A 26,569-nucleotide genomic window follows, 5' to 3' on the forward strand; every position below is an offset into this window, starting at 1 on the left:
ATTATGAGCCAGGGCAATAGCACGATAAATGGGCTAATGCGCCACACAAACATAGCTGCTAACGAGACCATACATGTATCAAAGAACGTGACAAACATGACACAGACACCGTATGCGTTACCCAGAGATGTCGTCTACACCTAGTTAGCTTTGGTATTTTACCATGGGACACCAAGACGTACATTGTTGTAGATGGAAGCTATAAGTATTGTACCAACCATAAGAAGCCAATTCGCTATTGGGATGTAAAGCTGGCCATGAAAGATGTCGGAGGTATGGATGACTTTAATCTGCGGAAAGTACGACAGTTTCATCACTTGCGTAAGGAGCTGATGGGAGGGTTAGCGACAGGTTTTGAAAAAACCGGTTATCGTCTTACCTGAAAGGTTGCTGTTATAATGGCCTGAGAGGCAACAACAGCAGCTAGAATTGCAATGACCAACGCAGGATAGACAGTGCCCGGTGGTGCAGCTTTAAAAAAAGGATTTGAATATGCTTCCGGATGTACACTTATATACGCTGCTTGTCCGATATAAGCCAAGAGTAAGCATGGAAAGGCGCAGCCTAGCCAGCTGATCTGTATGGCTCTTCTGCTGAAGGCTCCGATATCTGCGAAGAGAGCCTCAACACCAGTGAAAGCGAGCAACGTTCCACTAAGCATCCTCCAACCTTCCTCGCCATTTCGGGCCAGGAAACTGAAGGCGTACCCAGGGTTGAATGCTATGAAGACACCAGCGTCATAATTTGCAAGGTTATATATGCCAAAAGCAGCGTTGAAACCGAGCCATATGATGACAATAGGTGCAAAGGCAAATGTAAGCTTGGTAATGCCAAGCGGTTGAATTAGGAACAGCACGACCAGGATAGCATCGGTAACTCCGATAATGGTGCCTTTCGAAATGTTGGGCGATACTACTTCAATCCCTTGAACAGCACCTAGCACTGATTGAGCTGGGGTAAGGAGACCATCTGCAATGACCATGGTAACCGCCAATACTCCCATGACTTTGAGGAGGCGTTTGGCAATGCTGCTTGACTCAAGTCGATGGCGCACATGCCTGCTTGTTGGTTCAAGGTCATCCGTCAAGTATCTTTTCATTTGAACAAGAGAAGCCTCTCTTGGGTCACGGTGGGTAATGTTCATCTAGGGATGCGAGGGTCAGTGCCTACCAATGGGAATGCAATCCTAGGGAGTCTCACATAACGACTCAGCAAGGAATATGTGCTGAATGTACCTCCTTCGCCATCATTATCTGCTCGAAGAATAACTAAAACATACTTGACCGTCACCATCATGATCAAGCTCCAGATAATTATGGAGAGCACCCCGATGAGGTCTTGACGGGAGGGTGCCTCACTGAATGTTGACGAGTAAACATAAAGAGGACTGGTACCAATGTCTCCGTATATAACACCAATTGACTGATAGGCGAGCCAGAGAAGCATTCTTCCTCCGAAAGCCTGTGGATGCTTAGTATGGTGGCCAATTCCCCCCGTGTGTCTCGTACCTGAGGTTGTTTGTAATCTCCTGGCCTGCGTAGGCCGGGGTCCTCATCGGCCTCGCCCAGTGTGCTTACCGCACTCTGGAGTCTATCCAAAGGAGTATTCCAGGGCCGGACATTGTATACGTCATCGTGTGGTTGCTGTGTATCATTTTCCAGACTCTTCTGTACTATAGCGCCTTTTTCGAAATCTCGGTTCTCGTCCATCCCAGTGTAGGGAGCGGCTATTCGTTAGATTAGAAAGAGATTATTGCTCTTATCGATATCTCGATTGGCTGGCAGTGAGGTTATGTTAACAAGCAAGCATTATTGAAGAGGTGGGGAGGGTATTGTTAGGAGAGAGGAAGATAGTGACTGACATACATCTGTTCTTTTTGCACGGGAATACTAGATTTGTTCGACAAAGGTTTTACCCGAACTCTAGTTTAACGTCTTTCCAAAGGGATATGAGTGAGTACCAGGCAACGTCTGCTATAGTAAATCACAACATATGCTGCTCAAGAGAGTAATCGACCCAGCCAGCCTTATATGCATATGGAGGCGATATCTTTATCTCTAGGAACTCGCTGCAAGCTAAGCCCAATATGACAGCCGTTCGTATAATGGCGATAAGGTAATTACACTGCAGGGATCTTCGTTCTACATGGGTTGATGTTCTGGCCAACGGGGGACTCAGCCCGTCTGCGGGATTTATCACCACCAATAGCCAAATCAGCCTCGCGATAATTTCCACCTCAAAAGCTAGGTATAATGCTGGGGTTATTCAATCAAATTTGCTAAGGCTATCTATCCTGTAAGATAATGGAGTGACGCAAGTGAGATGTCAACAGCCACGTGCTGGACCTGAGCGAGAATACCGCGCTCTCAATGTATGTACATACAGCGGGATCGGTTGGATTCTGGCCAACATAGTATCAGGTGCATACTACTTGTGTCACCCTTATCACTGAATGTTTTACCAATTATATAAAGACACTGTATAGACTTCGGTCAGACAGATGCTTCTGTACCACACCGCGTCGAATGGCTGGTACTACTACAACCCCACGTAGCCTGATCCATCGTTTTCACGCGGTGGCATCATCAACCCATGCATTCCTCGGTACTTAGGAGGTTCGGGCGCCTTCCAGTCCTCCAGGACCTTGGGGTCAGTCAATTTGTACACTTCCACCCCGAGCGGACGGGTAGTGGCTCCCATGTTTTCACCTTTTTCCTCCCAACCCCAGTTAGACAAATCACCTAAGCACGGTCATTAGCATAATACGACTCTTTGATCCACTAAAGCCACAAGAGACACATACCACCAGGACACGCCGAGAGTGCACACAAAACATCGACCTCAGCGAAGAACTCGAAATACTCTCCTGGCCTCGCCGGGGAAGTTTCCATGAAGTATTTGCCTTCTTCATCCAGCCCAGTTACCTGGAACACATTCAGAACGTCGTGCACATCAAGCTCTGTCAATCCGTACGGGAGTACAGAGCGGGTCAGATTCGAATGACAATGGAAGTCGAATGACTCGCCACCCATCAGCAAATTCACATAGGGATCGCATCGGGTACCCAGAAGATCATGGACTCGTCCTCCCCATTGAGTCGTTCCAAAGCCCTTTGTCCGTTTACCCTCTGCATCAAGCACTTCATGCAACTGTCCACCTCCGAGTGAATCACCCGTGATGGTAACGAGCGGCCGGAGGTATGGAAGATTGGACCAAAGACGGTCTCCAACAGATACGTGGGAGGCATGAATTTGACGGGTGCGCGCTGCCCAAAGTCGCTCTCTGGGATTGTTTGCATTCCATATGTTCAGATCACCCACTTGAGGGCCCTTTGGGGTAGTCAGACGACAAACATGGCCAGCCGGTACAACCCATGCTTGTCCAGAGCATGGACGAATGGTGAAAGATGTCTCTAGGGTTCTCTGAGAGGCGTCCGAGGCTGTGTTTGAGATGGCTCTGTAGACTTCGGAAGAAGCATGGACTGTAGATTCTGGCGGAGCAGTATATGCTGGTGGAGGACGACGGTTTACACCCATTTCGGCGTTCTTGATCGATGAGTGTTTATAACCACGGGAGAAGTATAAAGATTGACAAGGAAGAATCAATGAAGATCCCTCTGAGGGGTGGCGCAATCCTTTTATTATTGACCCCGTCTCGGCGACACTCCGACAAGTCTAGGAGCTTATCAAATACCCCGCTAACTCATCTTCAACTATTACCCCAATTATGGCGGTCCGGTTGCCGGCCCGAGAGTCTTGACGATTCGGAAGTTGTCCCCGCTCTAAGATGTGAGACTTTGACTAACGGAGCTCGAGTCTGACGTGCTGATCACCAGTATAGATTTTGAAGTCTCTACTAAAACAAAATTCACCAGCCACTAATAATGCATAGGTACTGAACACTGGGAGGTTGATCGACGTAAGACACATGAGTAGGTCTTTCATGGCGTGGTTCAGGGCGTTAAAAGTTCGAAAGGCCCTTTCGCCGCTCGTATCAAATCATGATAAGGAACTTTCTGGTCCTTCTCCCTTTTTTGGCGCCATGTCGAAGTCAGAATGTTTGGGTCAATGAACAGCGAAGAAAAAAGAGTCCATATAGTCAGTTTAAATAGATGACTGGACAAAAGAGTGTACCAACTAAGGGCTTAGAGTGAAGATGAAAAGCGCCATGTTTCATCTATAAATATTAGCCGTCTTACCGCGCAGCGTAGTTGCATGCGCCATTGTTTTAAGCCCTTATCGATTTATCAGTTTGGATTCGTCACCTCGGCAAAACACACAGTTACAGCATTCCGAGTTAATCTCATCTATATTACGGGAGAAATCAGTTCTGGCACCTACCGGCTTGTTCACAATTTATCAGCTAGCTTACTTCTTCTATGAATCACTTCCTACTTAGCATGCATACAAGCCCTGGTTATCAACAATCATATATCGACTCTATTTCAGAACCAGGTTAAATCAGCCATCAACATTAGCACCTTCTAATCAAACAATACACACTTATACTACCAGCTTGGTAGACCAATGTACCCTATTTAGGACGGCAGCAAAAGACTTCTTTGATCACATGCTTTGAATGATTCAACCTAACATTACTTATTAGTCCCCCTCGCCACTCCATTGGGATGATGCATCGGCTATGTAGATAAGCTACACGCTATCTTCCAACGTCTGAGTTAAACGCCATAGATTCCCCAATGTTAACCCACCTCAGACTGTGGGAACAACTCCACATTATGCCAGAGCTGGTTCACTGTATTTGTCAGAGCAAAAGGGAACTTGTCCTTCACACTGATCTTGTTTTGATATTACGGAGACACTGTAGCCGTAGTCTGGCTGTTCTTCTAAACTAGAGACCTGGAAGAGAGTTCGCGGTCTATTATCCAATCAATTACGCTGTACGGATAATTTGTGAAGAAACGGAGGAAAGACTGGTACGGAATGACACGGGTCATGAAATCGAGTTGATACTTGATTCATATGGATTTTAGTAGTACATGGAATATTTGCCCTGGTTCCAGCCGTTCACCAAGTATAGAATCAGGCTGAAAATTTGTTATTCAGTTACATTGGAGTGTTGAGCTTCTACAATATTTCGCAGTCTTGCTGTCCACATATAGGTATTATCTGTACTACAGTAGATTGGGTGCCTTATCAACGGCTTCAAGGTAATAGGATTGAGATAGTAGAGAAGGAATCATAAATAATTCCAATAAGCTGTCCTCAACAGGCTTGACTTTCTTTTATAGTTCTTTATCTGTCGGACCGATAAAGTGGACCCTTCACTTACCCCGGCCCGGCGAGCACGTGCTTGTACGGAGATAACAATTCTTATCAGAAATTTAGTACCTCAGGCAGTAAGGTGTCAACAATAAGAAACTTTTTCTAGCGGGAAGATATCGGCGCTTGCAAAATTCCGCCCCGAGAAAAGAAAATGGAAATAATAATTTTGGACCAAGCTACCTAAGCTGCTCGCGGACTGCTTGACTCTGCTACGAGTTCTGTCGTCGAAAGGGAAAAAGAATTTTTTTCTCAAAGGTCGCTGACCTTGTTTCTCGACAATGGAGAACCAGTCGAACAGGGTCCATCGACCCTCGAAGGAGAAAAAGAAGCATGATGGTATGCACTCTGTATAGGATCTAATTGCGATGATCTATGCATTTTGATCCCCCTCCGGTGGGATACATTTACTGATATGGAGATCGCGATTTAGGCCCGAATCCAAAAGCCTTCGCATTTTCGAACCCTGGAAAAGGAAATAAAGCTGGCGCGCGGTCGCATGATGTATGAGCTAAGCTCCGACTTTCGAGAGTTTCAGGGACTAACGACCCTCGATGTAGATTAAAGAAAAGAGGCTTCATGTGCCGCTCGTGGATCGTGTGCCTGAAGAGGCACCTCCCTTGTTGTTGCCATTGTTGGACCACCAGGTGTAAGTTTTCCAGATGGAGATACGGAGAATGGGAAAGTACCTAACAACACCTGGTTCGTTAGGTAGGAAAAACGACTCTCGTTAAATCCTTGATCCGTCGCTACACGAAACAAACCCTCAGCACCCCTAAAGGACCCTTGACTGTAGTGACATCCAAACGGCGCCGACTTACTTTCCTCGAATGCCCCTCCGACTCCCTTGCCAGTATGGTCGATGTCGCGAAAATCGCCGACATTGTGCTTCTGATGATCGACGGCAACTATGGATTCGAGATGGAGACTATGGAGTTCCTGAACGTCTTGTCTTCCAGTGGTATGCCAGGAAATGTGTTCGGTATCTTGACCCATTTGGACCTTTTCAAAAAACAGAGCACCCTTCGAATGGCGAAGAAGCGCTTGAAGCATCGCTTTTGGAGCGAGCTTTACAATGGTGCTAAGCTCTTCTACCTTTCTGGTGTCGTCAACGGCCGGTATCCCGATCGCGAAATACACAACCTCTCCCGTTTCCTGTCGGTCATGAAAAACCCTAGACCGTTGGTATGGCGCAATTCACACCCTTATGCGCTTGCAGATCGCTTTCTGGATATTACACCACCCACTCAGATCGAAGAGAATCCGAAGTGCGACCGAACAGTAGCTCTCTACGGTTATCTACGAGGTACAAATTTTTCAGCCCAGGGAGCGCGAGTGCATGTACCTGGCGTGGGTGATTTAACTGTCTCCGGCATTGAGTCACTTCCAGACCCATGCCCCACCCCCTTTATGGATCAACAAATGGCGAAAGCTCGGGCAAGGCAAGCAAACGCAGGCTGGGGGAAAAGCAAAAGTTACTATTCGCCCCTATGTCTGATGTTGGCGGTGTTTTGGTTGATAAAGATGCTGTGTATATTGACGTCAAGACTTCGAATTTTAACAAAGGTGATGATGAGTCTGAGGATGAAGACCGTGGCCTTGGTGAACAGCTCGTTGTTGGTCTTCAAGGTGAACGTAAACTCCTTGGTGAAGCCGATGGAGGTGTCCGCCTGTTCCGAGGTGGCGAGGCTATAGAGAAGGCGGACGATGAGGATGAGGGTGCAGGAAGGAAACACAGGAGACATGCGAGGTTTATGGATGGAGAAGGAGGTCAGGCAGAGGAAGATGAAGGTTTCGACAGCGCCGATGATGACGATGAGGAGGAACTGGAAGGCGACAGTGATGAAGAGAACATTGACGTGTCCGCACCTCCCGACTTTGAAGCAAGCTTTAGGGAGAAACAGGAGGGCAAAAGCCGCCATGACGAAGGTGACATCGCATTCGCCGACAGTGATTCTGATCTCGGATCCATTTCGTCAGTTGAAGACCAGGAACTGGAAAGCGACGACGAAGAAGACCTTGATGAAGAGGATGAGGATGAGGATGGCGCTGTTCGGTGGAAAGAGAGAATGCTCGACAACGCCAAAGCGCTCCATGCCAAAAGACCAAAGTATCGTGTCGCTGACCTGTCTCGCATGATGTACGACGAATCTATCACTCCTCTTGACGTGATTCGGAGATGGTCCGGCAAGGATGAAGAGGAGGATGCTGATGAGGAGATCGAAGAAGATGCGGACGATTTCTTCAAGAAGACCAACAATGAGAAGGAAGAGCAGTCGGAATATCGTGCCATCCCCGAGTTCGACTATGAAGAGTTAGAGCGGAAGTGGCGGGATGAAGAGATGATTGAATCTCTACGGAGCCGATTCGCCACTGCTAGGCTGTCTGGCAATGATGATGACGATGGTTCGGATGTTGATGATGCCTTCGATGAGGATGATGAAGGAGATGGAGATTTCGAGGACCTGGAGACTGGTGAGGTGTTCAATGGCATCTCGGACGAGAAGGAGGAGCAGGATGAGGGTTCAGGCGACGAGGGATCCGTAGATCTCGAAGCAGAGCGCGAACGAAACGCCAAGAAGAAGGAGGAGCTGAGGTTGCGCTTTGAAGAAGAAGACCGTGAGGGATTCGCCAACTCCAAGGATAACTCACGACAGGACGGTGGAGGCGATGAAGAGTTCGGTGAAGATGAATGGTACGATGCACAGAAAGCGAAGCTGCAGAAGCAGCTAGACATCAACCGGGCCGAATTTGATACTTTGGATCCAGCCTCAAGGGCTAGAGCTGAAGGTTTCAAGGCTGGAACCTATGCCCGTATTGTTCTGGAAAATGTACCTTGCGAATTTGCGACCAAATTCAATCCTCGCTTCCCCGTCATTGTCGGTGGATTGGCACCCACTGAAGACCGATTTGGATATGTGCAGATTCGGATCAAGAGACACCGTTGGCACAAGAAGATTTTGAAGAGTAACGATCCCTTGATCTTCTCTCTCGGGTGGCGTCGCTTCCAGACCCTACCAATGTACAGCACATCCGACAACCGGACGCGTAACCGCATGCTTAAATACACGCCAGAACACATGCACTGCTTTGGCACCTTCTATGGGCCACTCGTTGCACCAAACACTGGTTTCTGTTGCGTGCAATCTTTCTCCAACAAGGCCCCAGGTTTCCGAATTGCGGCAACCGGAGTAGTGCTGAGCGTGGATGAACATACGGATATTGTGAAGAAGCTCAAGTTGACTGGTACACCTTACAAGATTTTCAAAAATACCGCCTTCATCAAGGATATGTTTAACTCTTCCCTTGAAATTGCCAAGTTTGAGGGTACCGCGATTCGAACCGTATCTGGCATTCGAGGTCAAGTCAAGAGAGCTTTGAGCAAGCCCGAAGGTTGCTTCCGTGCGACATTCGAAGATAAGATTCTTATGAGTGACATTGTCTTCTTACGCGCATGGTATCCTATCAAACCGCATCGATTCTACAACCCGGTAACAAATTTGCTTGACCTGGAAGAAGACAGTGCAGGCGATAGTGGGTGGCAGGGAATGCGTCTCACCGGCGAAGTCCGCCGTGAGAAGGGTATCCCAACGCCCCTGCAGAAGGACTCTGCCTATCGTCCCGTTGAACGGCAGGAGCGCCATTTCAATCCTCTCCGCGTCCCACGACAACTGGCTAAGGAGCTTCCGTTCAAGTCCCAGATCACCAAGATGAAATCGCGCAAAGACCAGACATATATGCAAAAGCGAGCTGTCGTCCTTGGAGGAGAGGAAAAGAAGGCACGAGACCTTATGCAAAAGCTGACCACCATGCGGAACGACAAGCAAGCTCGACGTGCAGCGAAGCAGGAGGAGCGGAGACAGGTCTATCGCGCCAAGGTCGCCGACAGTTTGGAGAAGAAGGAAGCCCGGGAGAAACGGGAGCGCGACGATTACTGGCGGCGAGAGGGCAAGAAACGAAAGAATACAGACGAAGATGGAGGAGGTGGAGGCAAAAAACGCAAGTGATCTTGAACCTCTTGGCAGTTTTTTTATCGTTGCATGTGTATTGGTTGGTAAAAGTTCGTTTTCTGGGATAATGCCCATATGTATCTATTGATATGCTGCATGGTGGATGGCGTTCAATTATATCTGATGATATATACCAAGGAATAGAATGTGCTTTTTATTCTTCAGGGTTGGGTCCACTTTGTGTCATGTGTTGTTGAGCTGCCTCTCAGTCATGTTGCTTACGTGCGGCTGTTGATGCGATACTACTTTGCCTGGCTATGTAGGCGGAACCTGCCACGTGACCGCGCCGCGGAACGCGTCGACTGGAATAGAGTTGGCCACTCGAAGGTTAAACAAATACTACTTGACTTGACAGCCCGAAGATCATTCAGCAGGTATGCTCCATGTGCTTCTGGCTTCAGCTCCAATCCTCACCCGTGTCTCCTCACTTCAATCGAGCAAGTGTCGGAATTGAGTTACGTGTGGGGACGTAACGTGCTTGTCCCGGTTAATCCTTCGCTCCAAGGCACTCCTTGCGTTCAAAAGACGGGACTTAAAATAAGCACCCCTTGCAGCTCAGCAGAGTGCGGAATTCCATCCCCATTGAGGAGGCTATTTGCGCAGCGCGATTGCCCTGTGAACGGTCTGTCAGGAATAGGGTTGATAGCTCCGCATTGCACGTTCCCGCGCCAACACCCTTGACCCGGGCGGAGATTAGATTGTTCGGCGCTTGGAATTGACGATCACCTCTATGGTTCAAGGACATCTGGGCAATTGATTATCTTTGTCCAATTGCGTGGCCTTCCATTTGTCGACATTGTAACAGCTGTATCTTGTCGGTCGTCGTGGACTGAGCCCCCAAGGTTCCCAGTCTACACGGCCGCGTCCTGCGCGATTCGCTGCCCCTCAGCCAGGATGAGCGGATTGCCGCATCTACATGGGCGCCAACACATGCAACATGCGCAGCCTTCTTCGCTGCAGTGTGATCCCAAGCAACCTGCCCCATATGCTCCTACGAATGACTGTTCGGATTCGACCAATTCAGGGCAGCATGGCAGTTACCCTTCAGAGTCGCGGTCTTCAATTGCTCCTGCGAGTACGGTGGTCGAGCCCGCATCAGAATATACACTTCTTACGGCTTCTAGCCGAGCTGCCAATCCAGGCTCGCCCATAGGCGTCACTTCCCACTCCCAAGAATCATCGGGTGCAAGGTATCCGACTACGCGGTCTCGCTCTTCCCCAGATAGATCACAAATGCGACCTAGATATACCCAATTAACCATAGGCGATACGTCAGAGAAGCAGGTTGAATCCAAACGTTCCGTTTCCAGTGTGCATAAAAATAGTTCCACAGCAGTTCCAGAACCCCCAAGCCCTTCTGGCATAGCTGCGGGTCACAAGAGAACTGCAACTGGCTTTATCAAACCATCTGTGGAAGATCAACTTTATAGTTCAAGTGAAACAATTGCCGAGAGACGTCGGTCTAAAAGCAATAGCTCAGCTACGCATGGAAATAGAATTGCAGCGGTAATGAGACTCCATAGGTCGTCTTTTCTGAACTCTATCGCTGACACCAATGCAGTTGTCAGTGCACCTTCGCACACGCCTGTCTTACGCTGCTGCTAAGATCGAGGCAAGCCGACGGTCACAGAGCTCTCAGAACAAGTTACCGTTGGATTTACTTCATGGTGACCGTTCATCTTCAACTCCCGCTACCAACCCGTTCGAAAGGATAGGGCAGGGAGGAGGCCTGATGGAGCCCGGCTCTCCTGGCGCGATTACTTCTATGTCTGTGCCAGATACAGTACCAAAATCCCATCTATACTCATTCAACGATCCTATGCGATTATCCCCGACAGCCAGATCGGAAGACTCTGCACCATCTTTGAAGAGTGATCCTCGAAAATCGCACACCCCACTTTCTTCACTACCGAGATTTGCGAGACTCGCACCACCTGCAGATATCATCCCAAGAAGTGACAGCAGTAGGCGCAGGCGCCCGAACCCAAATGACCCCACTAGTCAGACACAAAACTTCCCTTACTCTCGCCATCGACGGCATCATTCTCAGCAAAGTATCAGTACAATCAAACGAAACTCTAGCTCAGAGACTGTGTTGGTTCCTGAGACACCTCCTCTCCGTCCATTGCCTCACGACGGCCTACTCACTCAGCAAAGCCATTCGCAAAATTCGTCCATGGAACAAGATGCGATAGAGACGCTACTCTTCATGTCCAGCCCGGGACACTCGGGGTACTGCTCCAATTCACAGCCCTCCCGGAGTCAGCCGAATCATACACATAGCAGCAATACATCTGCGCAGACTAAGTATAGCGCACCCGGGAGTCAAGACACGCACATGCTTGCAGACACGGCTCAACTTCCTCCTATATATCGTGACTCAGGCGTGGGATTAGAAGCTCAGGCCGGTGATGAAATCGATCGCTTGTTGGATCAAATGGACAGCGATAGCGAGGATGAAAAGAATTACCCCTCTACTCACTCGAACAGCATCAGCAGTCGCTCAACGCCAAGTGGCAGTTCTCAGAGACGTAACCCTCGGCTTCAATCATGACTACCTACACTTTTGACTTTTTGAGTTCTTGACCATCTCAGCGGCGTTTAATTACCCCCCACTATTTTTGCACAATCAACGCTTAAAAGTGAATGATGCGTAGTGCATTGTTTGGGTATTATTCGACATCAACATGGCGCATGCATGGATCGGGAGTGTCTTGTGGTTATTTGCCGTATGTACCGGGTTTCGGGGAATCTTGTCGTTTGTTTTCGCTTTCAAAATCAATCATTAGGGAGCGGCAGCAGCCAGGCATGGCTACATAAGCTTGATGAATATAGTGGTTACTGTACATCGGGCCTGACTGATAGGTTCCACAGTATCCCTGGTTATCATACTGCAACTGATGTTCACTAAATATCTCCTGTAGCCCAGCCAATAGAGGGGAATCTGTACAACCAGAACATAATAAAACATCTGAACGATATTATCTTCTCTAACGGCTCAGTTGACGGTACAGATGCAATAGAAGAGAGAGGGAAAGGAATTTGAGAAGAGAAACAACAAAAGCAGAAACCCAGAATAGCTCTCAACGCATGACCCCCAAAGAGGTATCTACTTCTCAACCCGACAAAGTCCCCATTCATCCCACCCCTCACTCCCAACACCTCTCCTCACAACAAACAGGCTCTCAGGATCCCATTTTTTCTTAATCTCCAACAGACGCCGATAATTCTCTCCCCAGAACGAACCCTGAAACTCCGACTCATAAGCATTCGCCTCATTCAAATAAGCGCCCATCTTTTCGTCTCCTTCAACAGATCTCAGGATCGGCACTTCCACATCAGTAAGGTTCCTTTTCACAGCCTCCTGCTCAGCCAAAGTGGCGTTCGGTTCCCAGCCCCGGGGTATTACGATATGAGTGATTGCTTTCCTCCACGCAGGGTTCAGCGCACTGTCTACCTTTCCTGCGTTGTTTGCTACGGCGCCGCCAGCTACGAGATGGCCGAGGATGGCTGAGCCGGGATCAACACGGATGGAGCGCAGCGCGGAGGTTAGTTTTCTGGAGCCATTGTTGGATGACAAAAGGTCCCTGGAGAAGAGCCTTGAGCCTAATAAGCTCACGCCACCTGTTTGGTCGGAGCTGCCAGTGAGGAAAATGTTGGAAAAGATGAAGCCGACGCTCGGGATTGCGTAGGAGGCGTACTGGGTGTATACACCAGTAGTACCGTTCAATTTCGAAATAAGAGGGGCATACAGACTGTCAATCTGTGCTGTGTCTGTTTGATTGGGGAAGATGAAACTTGGGTTAATGTTGAGACGCTGGTGTTCTCTGATAACTTGATATCGGGAACCATCCAGTAATATCCGGCGCCTTTGGCGTCGTTTATCCTTGGCAGAGATGCGTGGAAGTCCGTCAGGGCATCCCAATATTGAGGGTTCCCCACTGAGGTTGTGATGTTGAGGTTGGTTAGGATAAGGGGTGCGTCGTCGAATGTGCGGACTGTGACGCTTACGACGACTCCAAAGGTACCCCCGCCTCCACCTCGGAGAGCCCAGAATAGGTCTTTGTTCTGGTACTCATTTGCTACAACTAGCTCTCCCTGTAGCGGTATCATCAGTATGGATCTTCTTGAGCAGGGGTGTGTTATTGTCACTTACATTAGCAGTCCCGATGGTGAACTCAAGGGCATTATCCGAAGCCATCCCCTTCCATGGTCCCAGGGCAGAATGTCCACCACCTTGAATATATCCCCCTGCAGCACCAACCGTGTGAGAAGTTCCGGCAACAACGGTTCTATTCCTCGCGGCGACAGCAGCGTACAACTCCTGCAGACTGACACCGGCGGCTATTGTAACTGCCGGGCCTCATCTTTACCCTTTGGTGCACCAGCCGGAGTGAACTTGTCCACAATCTTGATATCCTTCATCCCATTGGTAAGGATCTGCAGTGACCCTGGGGCGGAAGCACGACCCAGGAAATCATGCCCTGAGTTCTTGACCACGAGACGAAGGTTATATTGCTTTGCGAACTTCACCGTCTCCTGGATATCAAATGCTGATTTGGCGAGTGTCGAATAGAGGGAGATCTGGCCCTGCCCACACGGCATGTTTCGTGGACTCTCGATGTAGCAAGTCTCATTATGCTCCGGCCAGGACTCCCAATTTTCCCACTGTACGGCACCGGGCTGCGCCGCTCGCCAGGTCGAGTTCGTCCAGGCCGCCGTGACTTCCTTACAGGCCGAGCTATTCCGGCCACCTTCATGACAGACTGCTGCAATAGGCCGTACGGCTACTAGGTTTCCGTTGATGGTACTGTTGAGAGAGTTCCATTCTTGTTCTGAGGGCCAGCAGCTCTGGTGCGGTTGGCAACGACATGACGAGGAATTGCTATTGCCGTATGCCAGCGGAATAAAAGGCAATGCCCAAATCAATGACTTCATGATGCAGATTCGGTCTGGCGATGTGCTTGTAAAGAGAAAGCAGATTTGAATTGTCCTAGAGAATCCCACTTCCATGAACGCGACGCAGATATCCTATTTATAACTTCGATTAACACCCAGAATAGAGCATACAACATCTCGTTCTTGCCCCGACACGACACCCTACATTGTCAGATACGATACATGGCTATGTCCGTCGTATTCGCTTGCTTAATTCTATACTTGGGACAGCACATCGGGCCCGGGGCAGTGTTTTCCTAATCCGGGCAGGTCGCTGGACAAGTCAGATCCCGAACCATTGGATCGGGTCTTGACCTGGAGCTATCCATGGCCTGTCGAAAGCTTCGTATATGTAAGGGAAATCCGCATTGGAGGACTTTGACGTCACGGGAAGCTTGTTGGGAAAGCTCGTATTCGGCAAACCTCAAATTGAGTCCGTGGAGATATCACCAGGGTGGCTGTGGATGATGAGCCTCTGGCACCAATACGACGGCCAGATTTGGCCATAGTTCCAGTAATCTTATAGGTCCAGAGGGGTATAGCATATGGGTGCCTAGTAGGATTAAAGTAAAACGTCTAAACCTTTTTCGTTATGGTATTGCCAACGCCGATCCCAATCCAAGCCTCTAATAGACATTTCTCCTACATCACAATTTCAAAGTTAGGTCTTTCATCTATAAGGAAATTAATATATCTTCATGGCTGGCGTGGAGGAAGTATGTACCCCTTGTGTATATGTATTAACAACAATATCCTATTCTATAATTCGGCTGACCACTAAGGTTCCAACTAAACCCGGTAAGATAGAGAACGGCACATACTATTAGTGAACCGTTCCTCGCGGGAAAAAACAAGTCATTCCATGGGAGCCAGTTGGGAATACAGACTTCCACTAGCGGCCCAGACAGCAAAGTAATAATAGGGCGCTTACATTAGGTATTAACAAAACCTCTAACTAGGGAACTTGGTTACTTGAGCTTAGTTAGACCAGAATTGTAAAATGGCTAGTACTTATGATTGGGAAGACAAGGTGAAAAGGCAATGCTGTCTCTCTTGGAGTATTTTCCCCAGGACAAAGCATGGGGTATCAGGCTCTTCCAGAAAAGCTCAGGTATAATTCCCTCTTGTACTTTGGCATACTGACGTGCATACGGTTCATGGAATATATATCGAGTGACAATGCTCAAAACCGTAGATTCCGCTCATCATTTGTACGCAAATATCTGCAACTGTGTCGAGATCTTCACAGTTGTATAGACTGCAGAGTATATATCACTTACAGATGGCTACACCTTCACTTGGAGCTGAGGCAAGCTGGAGGGGGAAATGAGGCAGAATTTTGTTAATCACCATTTGAGTATCCATTGGCATGGTCATCAGTCAACATGACAGGCTCTTTAATGATTCTCTAGTGCTCCTTGGGGTTATATCATGATATATCTATATATCTAGGGTCGCATATGTACAGCAGTACCAAGCATCAACACTCTTCCACTCACTTGCTCACTGCCAATTCTGCGGAAGAATCTCAATAATATATCCATCCTAAACACACAGTTAGCCTACCATCACAGCCCCTCAATCACGAGTCAAGGAAAGAAAGAAGAAGAAGAAGCATACCGGATCAGAAACATAAGCAATCTGATCGAAAAACACGTTATAGTTCGGATGAATCTCTCCGGCCCCGACACCCCTCTCTTCCTCCCACTTACTCAACGGGATACTCTCTCTCGTCGTAACCCCCAGCTCCTTAACAACCGTGACGCCCTGGGCCCTCAACCTCTCGACGGTAGCCCTCACATCGGGCACCGTGAACCCCAGATGGCCGAACCCCAGATTGGGCGGCGTGTTCCCGTTCGCCATCTCCACACCGCCCTCCTCCACGGGCTTCTCCGTCCCATGGATATGGAACAGCTCCAGCAACCCCAGCGTCTGGGTGAGGTTCGCCGGGTCGGAAAGCTTAGCCGCCCATGCGGAGAGGTCGGCCCGGTCTTCGGCGCTGGAGGGGAAGCCGAGGTAGTACATTGTGAAGGGGCCGGTGTTCATGGTGAAGACGGTGCGCATGCCCATGAGGTCGATGTAGAAGTGGAGCGAGCGTTGCGGGTCTCGGATGCGGAGCATCGAGTGGTTTAGTTTTGTCCCGATTGTTGGGTCATTTGGTGGGAGGGGAGGGTCGGTGTTGTGGCCGCCTGGGAGGAAGGCGCCTTCTTCGAAGGGGGTGGGCTGGGGGCTCATGGTTTTTTGGTTATGTTGAGTGTTGGGTGGATGGATGTGGTGTGGGGTTTGGATTTGTGTAGAGGGGGATGATCCGATATAAATATACAAGTCTAGTGAGTAGTTACCGAGGGCAAACTAAGAAAGCTCACTCCACCTCAGGTGATTAACGATAATGTGGACTGGGCATCCACAATCACTTTTCAGACAGATACGAAGAAACAGGGCTTTTGAGTTCATTCGGGAAACATAGACTCTTTTTGTTCTTTACCATGTAGGACACCGAGTCGTTATATCCATCTAAGTATACAGAGAAAGAAAGTGCCATGTCTACTGCACCCCCCAACTATCGTCCTCCTCTGCCACGTCGTAATCAACTTCATGATTTCCGTCTCTCCGTCCGGCTGATGGATCAGGAGCGAGGGGTGTACTCGTGGGCTCCATCACAGTATCCTCATCGGAGCCGGTTTTGGTATCCAATCCAGAACCCGGTGTCGTGGGCGCCACACTGATTGGAGGGTTGGGTACCCAAGTGAGCTGCACTTCGCCGACGGATGGTATCTGCCATGATCCGTACATAAACTTTTCTGCAAGGTACCGCTCTTTGAATGCGACTATCACAGAATCCGATTGCTCTGGATTAGGTTGAATGGACTCATATTCACCAACGCCCTAAGGTTCCAATGACATCAGCTGTAGTTCGATATAGATACGCAAATATGAGGAAAGGAAATTACTCACGATGAGGAACTGCCTCAATGCTTCGTCCTTCTCAGAGTTCAACTCAACGCCCGAGACGGCAACTCTCCTGGGTCGATTATCGAGACGAAGTACACCTCCCCGGCCACGGGCCATTCCTCCACGACCGCGATATCCTCCACGATAATTGGGATCGTATCCACGGCCGCGGGGCGCATAGCCGCCTCGTCCCAGGTATCCACGGCCACGGCCGCGATATGAGGGCCCACCAGAATCAGCGCCGTTGGGATCAATTCCAAGCGTCTTGGCTTCGGCTTCGAGAGCTGCCAATTGTGCGCGCAACTGCTTCGTTTGGTCGCTAACATTCTCTTGGGGTGAGGGGCCGCTCTCCCCATCTGAGGATGCAGCACCATTGCTGACATCGTTCCCGCCAAGCTTTTGCATCAGTCTTTCCTTCTCTTCCTGCTGTTTCTTCAAGAGTTCCTCGCGCTGCTTCTCCAGTGCTTGTTTGGCTTCCTCTGTCTCCCTGCGCTTCTGCATCTTCTCCTCGTAGGCCTTTTGCGCTGCTTCTTGCTGCCTCTCGAACTCCTCCTGGTTGAACGGCTCAACCTCGCTGGCCGCTTGTCGATGATCACTATTCTTATCTGCCTTCGCCTTATGCCAGTAAACCTTGACGAATCGGTTATCGAAAATCACCTTGGGGCTAGACCATGCGCGCTTGGCAGATGCGTGGCTATCATATGTGATCAATGCAAGCTTCTTGTGAGGCTGTAGAGAAAGCTCAACGATGTCGCCGTACTGAGAGAAGAACTCCCTCACTGATGCATCATCAAGTTTGTCATCCGGGATTTGCTCAACAACAATGGTTGTGATAGAAGTATCTTCATTAGGACCAGCCGCAGAGTACTCGGATCGACGTCCTCGTCCTCCAAATCCACCCCTGTCCCCACCACGGCCGCGGCCGCGGCCTCTGTCGCTGCCACGAGGCGGAGTGTTAGTGTTCCGTCTCTGGAAGTCTGTCACAATATTAGACGATTTCGGGTCATATTCTGCAATGCACCGTTAGCAACACCAGCGGCAGTGAGTAGGAGTGTTTTCCCTACCATCTTCCTTCGGAATACCAGGCGTATCATGTTGATATGGACAGGCAGCGCCCAAATAGCATATGCCTTGTGTATCCCAAAAGGGACACCGTTCTGAGCTCTTTGGCGCCATTGGATCCTGTGGCTGGCCAGCGCCGCCACCAGGAACCGGCATGGGCATAGGAGGCATGCCGGGCATCTGTGGAAACCCCATACTCTGGAGGGCCATCATCGCCGCCATCGGGTCATTCTGATCAAACGACGGAAAGGTCGGGGGCATCGCAGGAAATCCACCCGCAGGTGGCGGGGCGTATTGGCCGGGGGCTGCACGGCTATCGCGTCCCATCCAATCTCCTCTTCCACCACCCCGGCCACGTCGCGGTGTCTTGAAGTTCCTGTTATGTGGAGCCTCTTCGCGCTCTTGATCTGCCTGGAGCCCTTCATGGAAGCTACGCTTGCGTCCATAGCTTGACGAGTCCGTCTGTGACTGAGGAGTGTTGCTCATAGGAGCCCCGTAAGGCCCCCTCGAAGGGCCAGATGGGGGGTTAAAGGGGGCTTGTTGCTGAGAGCTTGGTTCGGGCGCATTGATGTCATTGGAAATCTGCGGTTGGCTCAACGGATGCGAGCTTGCGGAAGGAGCGGTTTGTTTCGGCGCAAAAGTAGCGAAAAGCTCGTCGACAAATGGCACCGTGTCTAGATTTCAGGGTGGCTCGGTTAGAAAGCTACCCAAACAATGACGAGCAAATTTTACGAACGCTCTCTGAGGAAATCTTCCAAACCCTCCACAGACGCTTTCCGGATTTCTTCATCTGGAGCGTCGGCTCTGATAAGCGCAAGCACATAGTCTGCAAGTACATCGGCATCGGCATCAGATCTACCATAGTCATCGAGATTGGTGTAGATTAGCTTCATGGAGCATTGAAGAAGGGTACAACAAAGGAACATCGCTGGACGGAGCTCGCGCGGTTGTGAAAGGATCTTACATGTCTTCCAGTTTTCGCACCACCCAAGTCTTCACCTCAGCGGCTTTACTTTCTGAGAACTTCATGGTGCCACACAGCTATTCGGTGTTAACCCCACACTCTATCCCGACAGTCGTCGCCTTTAGCCGTCCTGCGTAGTAGCTAAAAATAATTGAGGCCCGAGAAGCGAATCCGGCTGAAGATAAATAATGGTACCGGGTAATGAAGGCAATTCAGAAAGCGCAAGTGAAAGATAACGGGATATGGCGTTTTATGAATCAAATAGGCCAAGATATGCTCAGGCCATAATGTAGAGGTCAGAGTGAGGGGACATAATAAGAGCTTTGCGGACAGAAGAAGCCGGGGAAACGCGAGGCGGACGCGGATGACGGAAATGATCACGTGATATACAAGGCCATTTCTGCAGGACACGATTATGGCGAGGCAGCACAGGTTGGGCTTTGTTAGTTGATATTGGTCTTGCTACATGTACAGACCACATGGTGTGTGCATCTCGTACGTGCGAGACTGGTGGCTACAGGATGCTACGAGGGCAATTGTGGAGAAATTTTAGCTGTGGAACTACAATCGAGTCCAACTGGAAAGATCAAGTGAACTATGTAAAAAGCCTCGCATTCGTTAACGTAACAATAGATAATGAAAAGCCATAGCAGATGCACTCCTGGACTCTACTTCTAAAGGTCGAAAATCCACATACGACATTCAGCTGTGGCGCTTTATTTTGAATTTTTGGGTGTTGGCCCTAGCATGGACATAGTATTGCGCTCGTCGATCTCATAAACATAGATTTGCAATCAACGGGTTTACAGCTTGTCGTAGTACTGTGCAGAACTGTTAGCAACGTGCGTTCGAACTGTTGGTAGAAAGAAGGACTTACGTTCTCGTATCCAGGAACCTGCTCCTTGAGACCCTTGCGCTTACGCATCTCAGCAACAATCGCACCAGGCTTAGTGGTGGTGTCAAGAGGAGAACCACCAGGAAGAACCTCCCAGTGATCGAAGACGGACTGGGGGAAGGCCTGGCCACCGGTGGCCGCACGGAGATCAGTGGGGAAACCGAAGGACTCGTTGACGGGAAGGTAGGCCTTGATAGTGAACAGAGGGGTACCGGGTCTCTGCTCCTCAGAGTAAACGTGACCACGACGGCGGGTAAGGACACCGTAGATACCACCCATAGCCTGCTCGTTAACCTGGATTTCAACGTTGAAGATGGGCTCCAGGATGCTGGGGTCAGCAAGCAGTTGAGCGGCGTAGAGGACACGACGAGCGGTGGGGATGATCTGACCGCCACCACGGTGGATAGCATCAGCGTGAAGGGTAACATCAAGGATGTTGAAGCGGACAGCACGCATGGGCTCCTCGGCAATAGGACCCTCACGAGTAGCCCACTGGAAACCGGAGACGACGGAATCCTTGATTTCGTTAAGGTACTGGACGGCCTTGGTCTGGTCAACCAGCAAGTTGGCACCAGTGGTGTCAGGACCGAAGGTCCAGATCTTACGGGCATCGGTAACATCCCATCCGTACTCATCAGCCATGAGACGGGCACGAGTCTTGAAATCATCACGGGGGCTGATCTTGCCGGCCTCAATGGCAAGAGCACACTCCTCCTCAATTGGCTCGGCGGTGACGTAGAGACGGTTGTGCTTGTTGGGAGACTTGGAGAGAGCAGTCATGCTGGACTTGCCAGCGACGGACTCACGGTAAGAGACAACAGGGTCGGAGATCTTGAGGGGAACACCAGCGTGATCATTCTCGAGATCGTTCAAGCAAATCTCAAGATGCAACTCACCGGCACCAGCAACGACGTGCTCTCCGGACTCGTTAATCATGGTCAGGACACAAGGATCAGACTTGGACAGACGCTTGAGACCCTCGACAAGCTTGGGAAGATCAGCGGCGTTCTTGACCTCAACGGAACGCTGCACGACTGGAGAGATAGAGAACTTCATGACCTTGAGGTTGTGAGCGGTCTCAGAGGTGGTGAGGGTACCAGACTTGAGCAAGAACTGGTCAACACCAACCAGACCAACGATGTTACCGCAGGGAACGTCGTCAATGGCCTCGGTCTTACCACCCATCATCAGAACAGTACGCTGGATCTTCTTGATGAACAGGTCGTCCTTCTTGCCAGGGGTGTAGTTGGGACCCTGGATACGGACCTGGAGACCGGACTTGACGATACCGGAGTAAACACGACCGAAAGCATAGAAACGTCCCTTATCGGAAGTGGGAACCATCTTAGAGACGTAGAGCATCAGGGGAGCAGGGTCCTCCTTGGTACCAGCCTTACACTCCTTGATGGCGTTAAAGCACTCGTCATCCTGAGGACCCTCGTACAGAGTCTCGGCACGGTACTTCTGAGCAGTAACGGGAGAAGGCAAGTGGATACAGATCATCTCCAACATAGCATCGGCGGCAGGCAAGAACTTGCGCATGATAGTCTTGAGGAGAAGCTTGCCCTCCTGGTCCTTCTCATCGCTAGTAAGCTTGATCTCAAGCTTCTCGACGAGAGTGCTGATCTGGTCTCTCTTGTTGTTGGTGACGGCATCGAAGATCTTGTAGATGGGGTCCAAGCAGAACTGGTTGAAAGCACGCTCCAGAGGCTTTCCATCAGCATCAGTGCTCTTGGTAGACCACTTCTTGGTCTTGGGGTTGAAGTAGTTTTCACCCCACAGACGCTCAAGCATCTTCTTACGGTCAACACCGAACTTCTTAGCGTAACGGACGGCGAACTGGCGGACAGTGAAAGCCCATCCGTGGAGACCGGAACCGAAAGCGACGGTACCCTTTTCGGCGGCAACTCTTGTCTCACCAAGAGCCTTATCTTCGTAGGTAGCAATGGTGGCGTTGACGGTCTCAATGATACGGGACAAGTTCTGGTAAAGATCCTCCTTGCCGAGCTGCTGCTCAAGCATAGAACGGTCGACCTTGTTGATGATCAAAACAGGCTTGATACGCTCACCAAGGGCCTGACGCAGGACGGTCTCGGTCTGGACACAGGAACCGGAGACGGAGTCGACGACGACCAGGGCACCGTCGGTGACACGGAGAGCGGCAGTGACCTCAGCGGAGAAGTCAACGTGACCGGGAGAGTCGATCAAGTTGATCAGGAACTCGTTGCCGTCGTGGCCTTGAGCAATCTCCTTGAGATCCTCGGGGTCATCGAACTTGGAGTACAGGGTGATAGCAGTAGACTTGATGGTAATACCACGGTCCTGCTCGTCCTGACGAGTATCCATGAAACGGGCCTCACCAGCCTTGGCAGCGGCAATGACACCAGCACGCTGAACCAGGGAGTCGGATAGAGTGGACTTTCCGTGATCGACTGCATGCCAAAAGAGCCCGCGCATTAGTACATACTCGTCACGCATATGTACGCTATCAATAAAGCAATGGCAGTGGACGTACCGTGAGCAATGACGGACATGTTACGGATGTTCTTCGGCTTGTCCATCAGGGACCGAATCTACGCGTTATTAGCTTTGCTGTTCTTCTTCCACCTTTCGTCGACGTCTTGGATCCAGAGCGACTTGAAGGTAGCTTGATGGGGACAGCACAACGAACCTCCTCGATTGTGAAGCTTTAAAGTCATAGTCAGCAGGCCATTCATATTCAAATCACAGCTGGCGGCATCCGCCATACGAATGTCGCTCTTGGGAAGTGGGATACGTACTTAACCATTTTGGCGGTGTTTTATCGTCAACAGCCTTAGAGGCGGGGTTGTATAGTAAAGCAGAAAAACAAGAAACGACACACAGAGGATCAGGATCGAGGGCTAACTCGACCTGAGTATTATAGGACAGAAGGGGCCTATGTGTGTTGCTCCTAAAAAAAGGGAGACAGTGGGCTTCGCAGAGGAAGGTGAAGAAAGGGAAAAGAAGAGGACGGTGGAAGAGGGGAAAAGAGGGAGAAGAAAGCGAGAGTGGGGACTTTCGCAGTGGGAATTTTTTTTCCTTGCTAAAAAAAATCTGGGATGTGCGTTTTACTCTTGGTAATCTTTTCTGCCGTTTAGTGGGTTTGCTGATTTCCACCCCTCATTTCCTTACCAAACTTTACCTCGTCTAACAGCTCGTTACAGTCTGACCATTACTCACTCCCCGTCATCAAGTGAATGGTCAAAGCTACCATGCCCATGGGTACAATGTATTTCTCAGCAATCCTCTGAAAGCTCTACACTGTTGCTTTACTTCCTTGCAAATGTTCACCCATGGTTCATGAACCAAATGGCTCGTTCTCTGAGTCACAATCAAGTCTATGCCGTCTTCGTCGATGGTATTCACTGATTATTTTGTTACTTCCCGACTTAGAGAGGTGAAGAAGGAGCTCGGACAAAGCTCTGTGGCGTTGACAGTCAGTCCTGATATCATCGTATCATGATCCATGCCTGTCCTCCAATTACGTATGGCGTACCAAGTCATGCCCCAAGGAAATACGCGGGACGAAGCTTCCATTCCATCCCACTCAGAAAAGACAAAAAAAAGGCCTTCGATTCACAGTCGATGAATGGTTGAGCCATCACTTATAGGGCAGATGATTGGCCAACAACCCGAATTTTACCCCTCTGCCCTCACCGCCCACCCTTTCTAGAGGGCGGAGTTAGGAAGGATGGATTTAACTGAAGGACCTAAGCTGAGCTTTAGTCCCAGACTTTTCGGAGTAATACCTCCACTTGTAGATGGTAATACAGAGTTGACCGGCATATGAAACCATACCAAACTATGCCTCATTCCACTCCATCATTCCACCACAGGCGAAGTAACAACACCTGGGCAACATCACTCCACCTGTGGCGGCGGGGTTCTGTGGCCTATATGCAGTGGGACTAACGGCGCTGTGATATCACATCTTCTTTAGCGGTTCGGAATTAGTACTGCGTATTACTTTTCCACTATGTACTATGCATGTGTATGTATGTATGTATGTGCATGTATGTCTATCTATGTATGATTATGTACTGTACAAGTAAACCCTAGGTATGGATATCAAGAAGCAACCAGATCTAATCAATCAATACATAGGAGCATGCATGACGCAGGCCGTTCGTTGATTGGATAGTATTATAAAGAACATGAGGAGGTCACGACGATCCTAGGATCTTCCCATATGCATCCTCCACTTCTTTCGCAATTTCTAGTAATGTCACGATAATGATTTGATGAGTGACATTGGGCAGCTTATCGCGCTGAAGCCCAATCCACTCCAGCGGTGGGGTGGCCTCACCCATATCGCGGAGCTGCGGCGTCTCGATTACCGGTGGCTCCAGCGCAACATACGTGTACTTCGACTGTGGGACATTTACAACCGCTGTGATCTTTTCCTGTTGTTGATCCTTCTTGTCGCTGCCACCTTCATTCAATCCGCCCGTAATGCGCACCGCAGATGGCGGCAGGGGCTTTCCAAGCCTGGAGGTCAATGCCCGGGAGTGGGATTCCCACATATCTCGGATAAAACTAATGCGGGAGTAGTTCCACCCAACATCGACTTTCCCTTCAAACGTGCTGCGGAAGATATAGTCGATTTGCTGGGTGCCGGGGTTTTGCCAGGTTTCCATTTGTGCCACGAGCCGAGGGACCTTTAGTATTGTACCGCCGCTGGACGCCAGCACACGGTTTGCGATCTCACCGACAAGAAGCTGCTCAACCTCTGTAGGATCAGGCCGCACAATACCGGAGAGTGCGACACGTAACTGGCCAAGTGTAAGCCCCAGCGCACTGTGTATTTTACCTTCCTGTAGTGATACATCAAAGCGAGCCTGTGCATCGTGTGCATCCAGCCTCAGCACATGGTTATCGAAGAAGGAGCTTGGAAAGACACCTATATTGACAGATTTGATAGTGACTGCAACACCTGTCTGTAAGGAGATCGGTGCCTTTTCCTCCTTATCGTTTGCGTCCCTGGCCACATCCTTAGTTGGTAAATCAGCTTTACCAGCGAAAACCGATGACCTTCGCCGCATGTATCTTTCAACCTCACGCAGTGCAGCTTCGTACGACGTCTGTTTGTCTTGTACTAGTCGTTGCCAGGCCTGATATAATGCAACAGTCTGTGATGCAGTCAAGCTTGTACAGAAAACTTGTACTTGGTCGCCCTCCAGAATGCTGAAGAGCCGCTGGTGTCCGTTACCCGACGCACTGCAGACATTATACATCAAGAAGTCGAACATTGTGATATGGGCAATAAGGAAAGGCTGATAGTCAAAAGAGACCTTTGCTTGGAACAGGTTGAAGGATATCGACGCCTGAATGAGCGGTGTCTTATTATGAAAAGTGTCGTCCGGCCATTGAATTGATGTCTGCACTTTGAAAGTTTGGAGCTCAATCAGTCCGCTCATTCGGCCTTTGCTTTCTATTCCTGCTGCCTTGAAGCCAACACAGAGGGTCTGTTCTCGGTCAGACGTCTTCTTTGACGACAACCATAGATCATTGATGGCAAACTGGGCTTTCCCAAGGGATGAACCTAGATCAAGCTGAATTTCCAGCTTCTCAATTGCTATTGTCGTATTCCAGGGGAATACCGATGCCGATGCCACCTGTTGGTATCGCTGGACGATATATGCTTGTGTCTCGGCGGACTGTGACTGAAAAGCTGGCTTCGCTTCAACATTGTCAGCGGCCGGCAGCCATATTTCCCGGAAGAGTAGAAAATCCTGAACTTGTTTGGCATTGAGGGCTACCTGCATCGGACTTATCCGAAGAACAGCCGATATGCCTTTTGAATTGCCGAGGTGTTTGCTATTCATGAGAGACATAACCATTGAGTTCACTTCAAAACTCGCGGTCGATTCATTGGAGTACACATGCTTCACTGAAGCTTCTAGGGAATTGAAAGCCACGAGAAGTGCTAAGAATCGCCCATAGTCATCAGATTGCACCGTATTGATCGTTACATAAACGGTATCAAAACTTGCGGTGGCTGCAACTCTAGCGATAGGTTGGCAGCTCAAGCTGAACTCTTGCTTGCAGATCAGGAGGCCAACGTTTAATTTACACCTCCCTAAGATAGAGTTCTTAACATCCATGTCGAGAGGGGCCTCCTGCATCAATTTCTGCGGCTGCAGCATCATTGCGCTAGACGGCCTTCTGGGCTTTTCTTCGCCTCCCATGACTTCTTTGACGGTATCAGTCATTTGCTTTAGTAATGGGACGAGGCTTGGATATAGGACATTCGTAGAAGCATCGACCTTTAACTCTGCATTAAGTCGTGGGTCGTCTTGGCCATTGTCCTCGAACTGTACCTTCAATGCCACCCCAGGAGCCCTGAATGCTGCAGTGGCTACCGCATCTCCTTGGATGTATTGACCGTATTTTGCCTCAGACAGTCTCCTTCCTTTCAGAGTAGCTGTCAGTAGAGTCTGCTGAT

General features: G+C 49.7%; 9 protein-coding genes across 9 annotated transcripts; 2 read left to right on the top strand and 7 right to left on the bottom strand.

The window, feature by feature from the left end:
- Window positions 1–74: 74 nt before the first annotated feature.
- ANOM_009996 (uncharacterized protein) lies at window positions 75–3,536 on the bottom strand (the record flags this gene model as incomplete). The annotated part of the gene is made up of 8 exons (XM_015555252.1): window positions 75–134; window positions 183–329; window positions 380–1,144; window positions 1,201–1,461; window positions 1,509–1,726; window positions 2,429–2,477; window positions 2,551–2,741; window positions 2,804–3,536. Coding segments are annotated over 8 exons (2,424 nt in total), but the record flags the coding sequence as incomplete, so codon positions are not given.
- Window positions 3,537–5,563: 2,027 nt separating this feature from the next.
- On the top strand, window positions 5,564–9,289 carry ANOM_009997 (GTPase BMS1; the record flags this gene model as incomplete). Its single annotated transcript, XM_015555253.1, has 5 exons — window positions 5,564–5,621; window positions 5,716–5,786; window positions 5,843–5,929; window positions 5,994–6,588; window positions 6,663–9,289. 5 exons carry the CDS (start codon window positions 5,564–5,566, stop codon window positions 9,287–9,289), a joined length of 3,438 nt encoding a protein of 1,145 aa, XP_015402433.1.
- Window positions 9,290–10,049: 760 nt separating this feature from the next.
- Window positions 10,050–10,554, bottom strand: ANOM_009998 (uncharacterized protein; the record flags this gene model as incomplete). Its single annotated transcript, XM_015555254.1, has 2 exons — window positions 10,050–10,283; window positions 10,372–10,554. 2 exons carry the CDS (start codon window positions 10,552–10,554, stop codon window positions 10,050–10,052), a joined length of 417 nt encoding a protein of 138 aa, XP_015402425.1.
- Window positions 10,555–10,847: 293 nt separating this feature from the next.
- On the top strand, window positions 10,848–11,846 carry ANOM_009999 (uncharacterized protein; the record flags this gene model as incomplete). The annotated part of the gene is made up of 1 exon (XM_015555255.1): window positions 10,848–11,846. One exon carries the CDS (start codon window positions 10,848–10,850, stop codon window positions 11,844–11,846), a length of 999 nt encoding a protein of 332 aa, XP_015402426.1.
- Window positions 11,847–12,401: 555 nt separating this feature from the next.
- ANOM_010000 (FAD-dependent oxidoreductase) lies at window positions 12,402–14,230 on the bottom strand (the record flags this gene model as incomplete). The annotated part of the gene is made up of 4 exons (XM_015555256.1): window positions 12,402–12,992; window positions 13,049–13,390; window positions 13,449–13,645; window positions 13,678–14,230. 4 exons carry the CDS (start codon window positions 14,228–14,230, stop codon window positions 12,402–12,404), a joined length of 1,683 nt encoding a protein of 560 aa, XP_015402429.1.
- Window positions 14,231–15,733: 1,503 nt separating this feature from the next.
- On the bottom strand, window positions 15,734–16,465 carry ANOM_010001 (putative lactoylglutathione lyase (Glo1); the record flags this gene model as incomplete). The annotated part of the gene is made up of 2 exons (XM_015555257.1): window positions 15,734–15,775; window positions 15,851–16,465. 2 exons carry the CDS (start codon window positions 16,463–16,465, stop codon window positions 15,734–15,736), a joined length of 657 nt encoding a protein of 218 aa, XP_015402430.1.
- Window positions 16,466–16,753: 288 nt separating this feature from the next.
- Window positions 16,754–19,273, bottom strand: ANOM_010002 (CCCH zinc finger and RRM domain protein; the record flags this gene model as incomplete). Its single annotated transcript, XM_015555258.1, has 5 exons — window positions 16,754–17,116; window positions 17,186–18,192; window positions 18,247–18,918; window positions 18,981–19,099; window positions 19,209–19,273. 5 exons carry the CDS (start codon window positions 19,271–19,273, stop codon window positions 16,775–16,777), a joined length of 2,205 nt encoding a protein of 734 aa, XP_015402427.1. The 3' UTR covers window positions 16,754–16,774.
- Window positions 19,274–19,755: 482 nt separating this feature from the next.
- On the bottom strand, window positions 19,756–23,095 carry ANOM_010003 (elongation factor 2). Its single transcript, XM_015555259.1, has 5 exons — window positions 22,884–23,095; window positions 22,775–22,790; window positions 22,619–22,676; window positions 20,086–22,535; window positions 19,756–20,029 (listed from the first exon to the last, which is right to left on the bottom strand). Exons 1-5 carry the CDS (start codon window positions 22,889–22,891, stop codon window positions 20,012–20,014), a joined length of 2,550 nt encoding a protein of 849 aa, XP_015402428.1. The 5' UTR covers window positions 22,892–23,095; the 3' UTR covers window positions 19,756–20,011.
- Window positions 23,096–24,287: 1,192 nt separating this feature from the next.
- On the bottom strand, window positions 24,288–26,336 carry ANOM_010004 (putative fermentation associated protein (Csf1); the record flags this gene model as incomplete). Its single annotated transcript, XM_015555260.1, has 1 exon — window positions 24,288–26,336. The coding sequence occupies one exon, from the start codon at window positions 26,334–26,336 to the stop codon at window positions 24,288–24,290; it is 2,049 nt and encodes a 682-aa protein (XP_015402431.1).
- Window positions 26,337–26,569: the final 233 nt, after the last annotated feature.

This window comes from Aspergillus nomiae, assembly GCF_001204775.2.
Source record: "Aspergillus nomiae NRRL 13137 chromosome Unknown contig00440, whole genome shotgun sequence".
NCBI lineage: Eukaryota > Fungi > Ascomycota > Eurotiomycetes > Eurotiales > Aspergillaceae > Aspergillus > Aspergillus nomiae.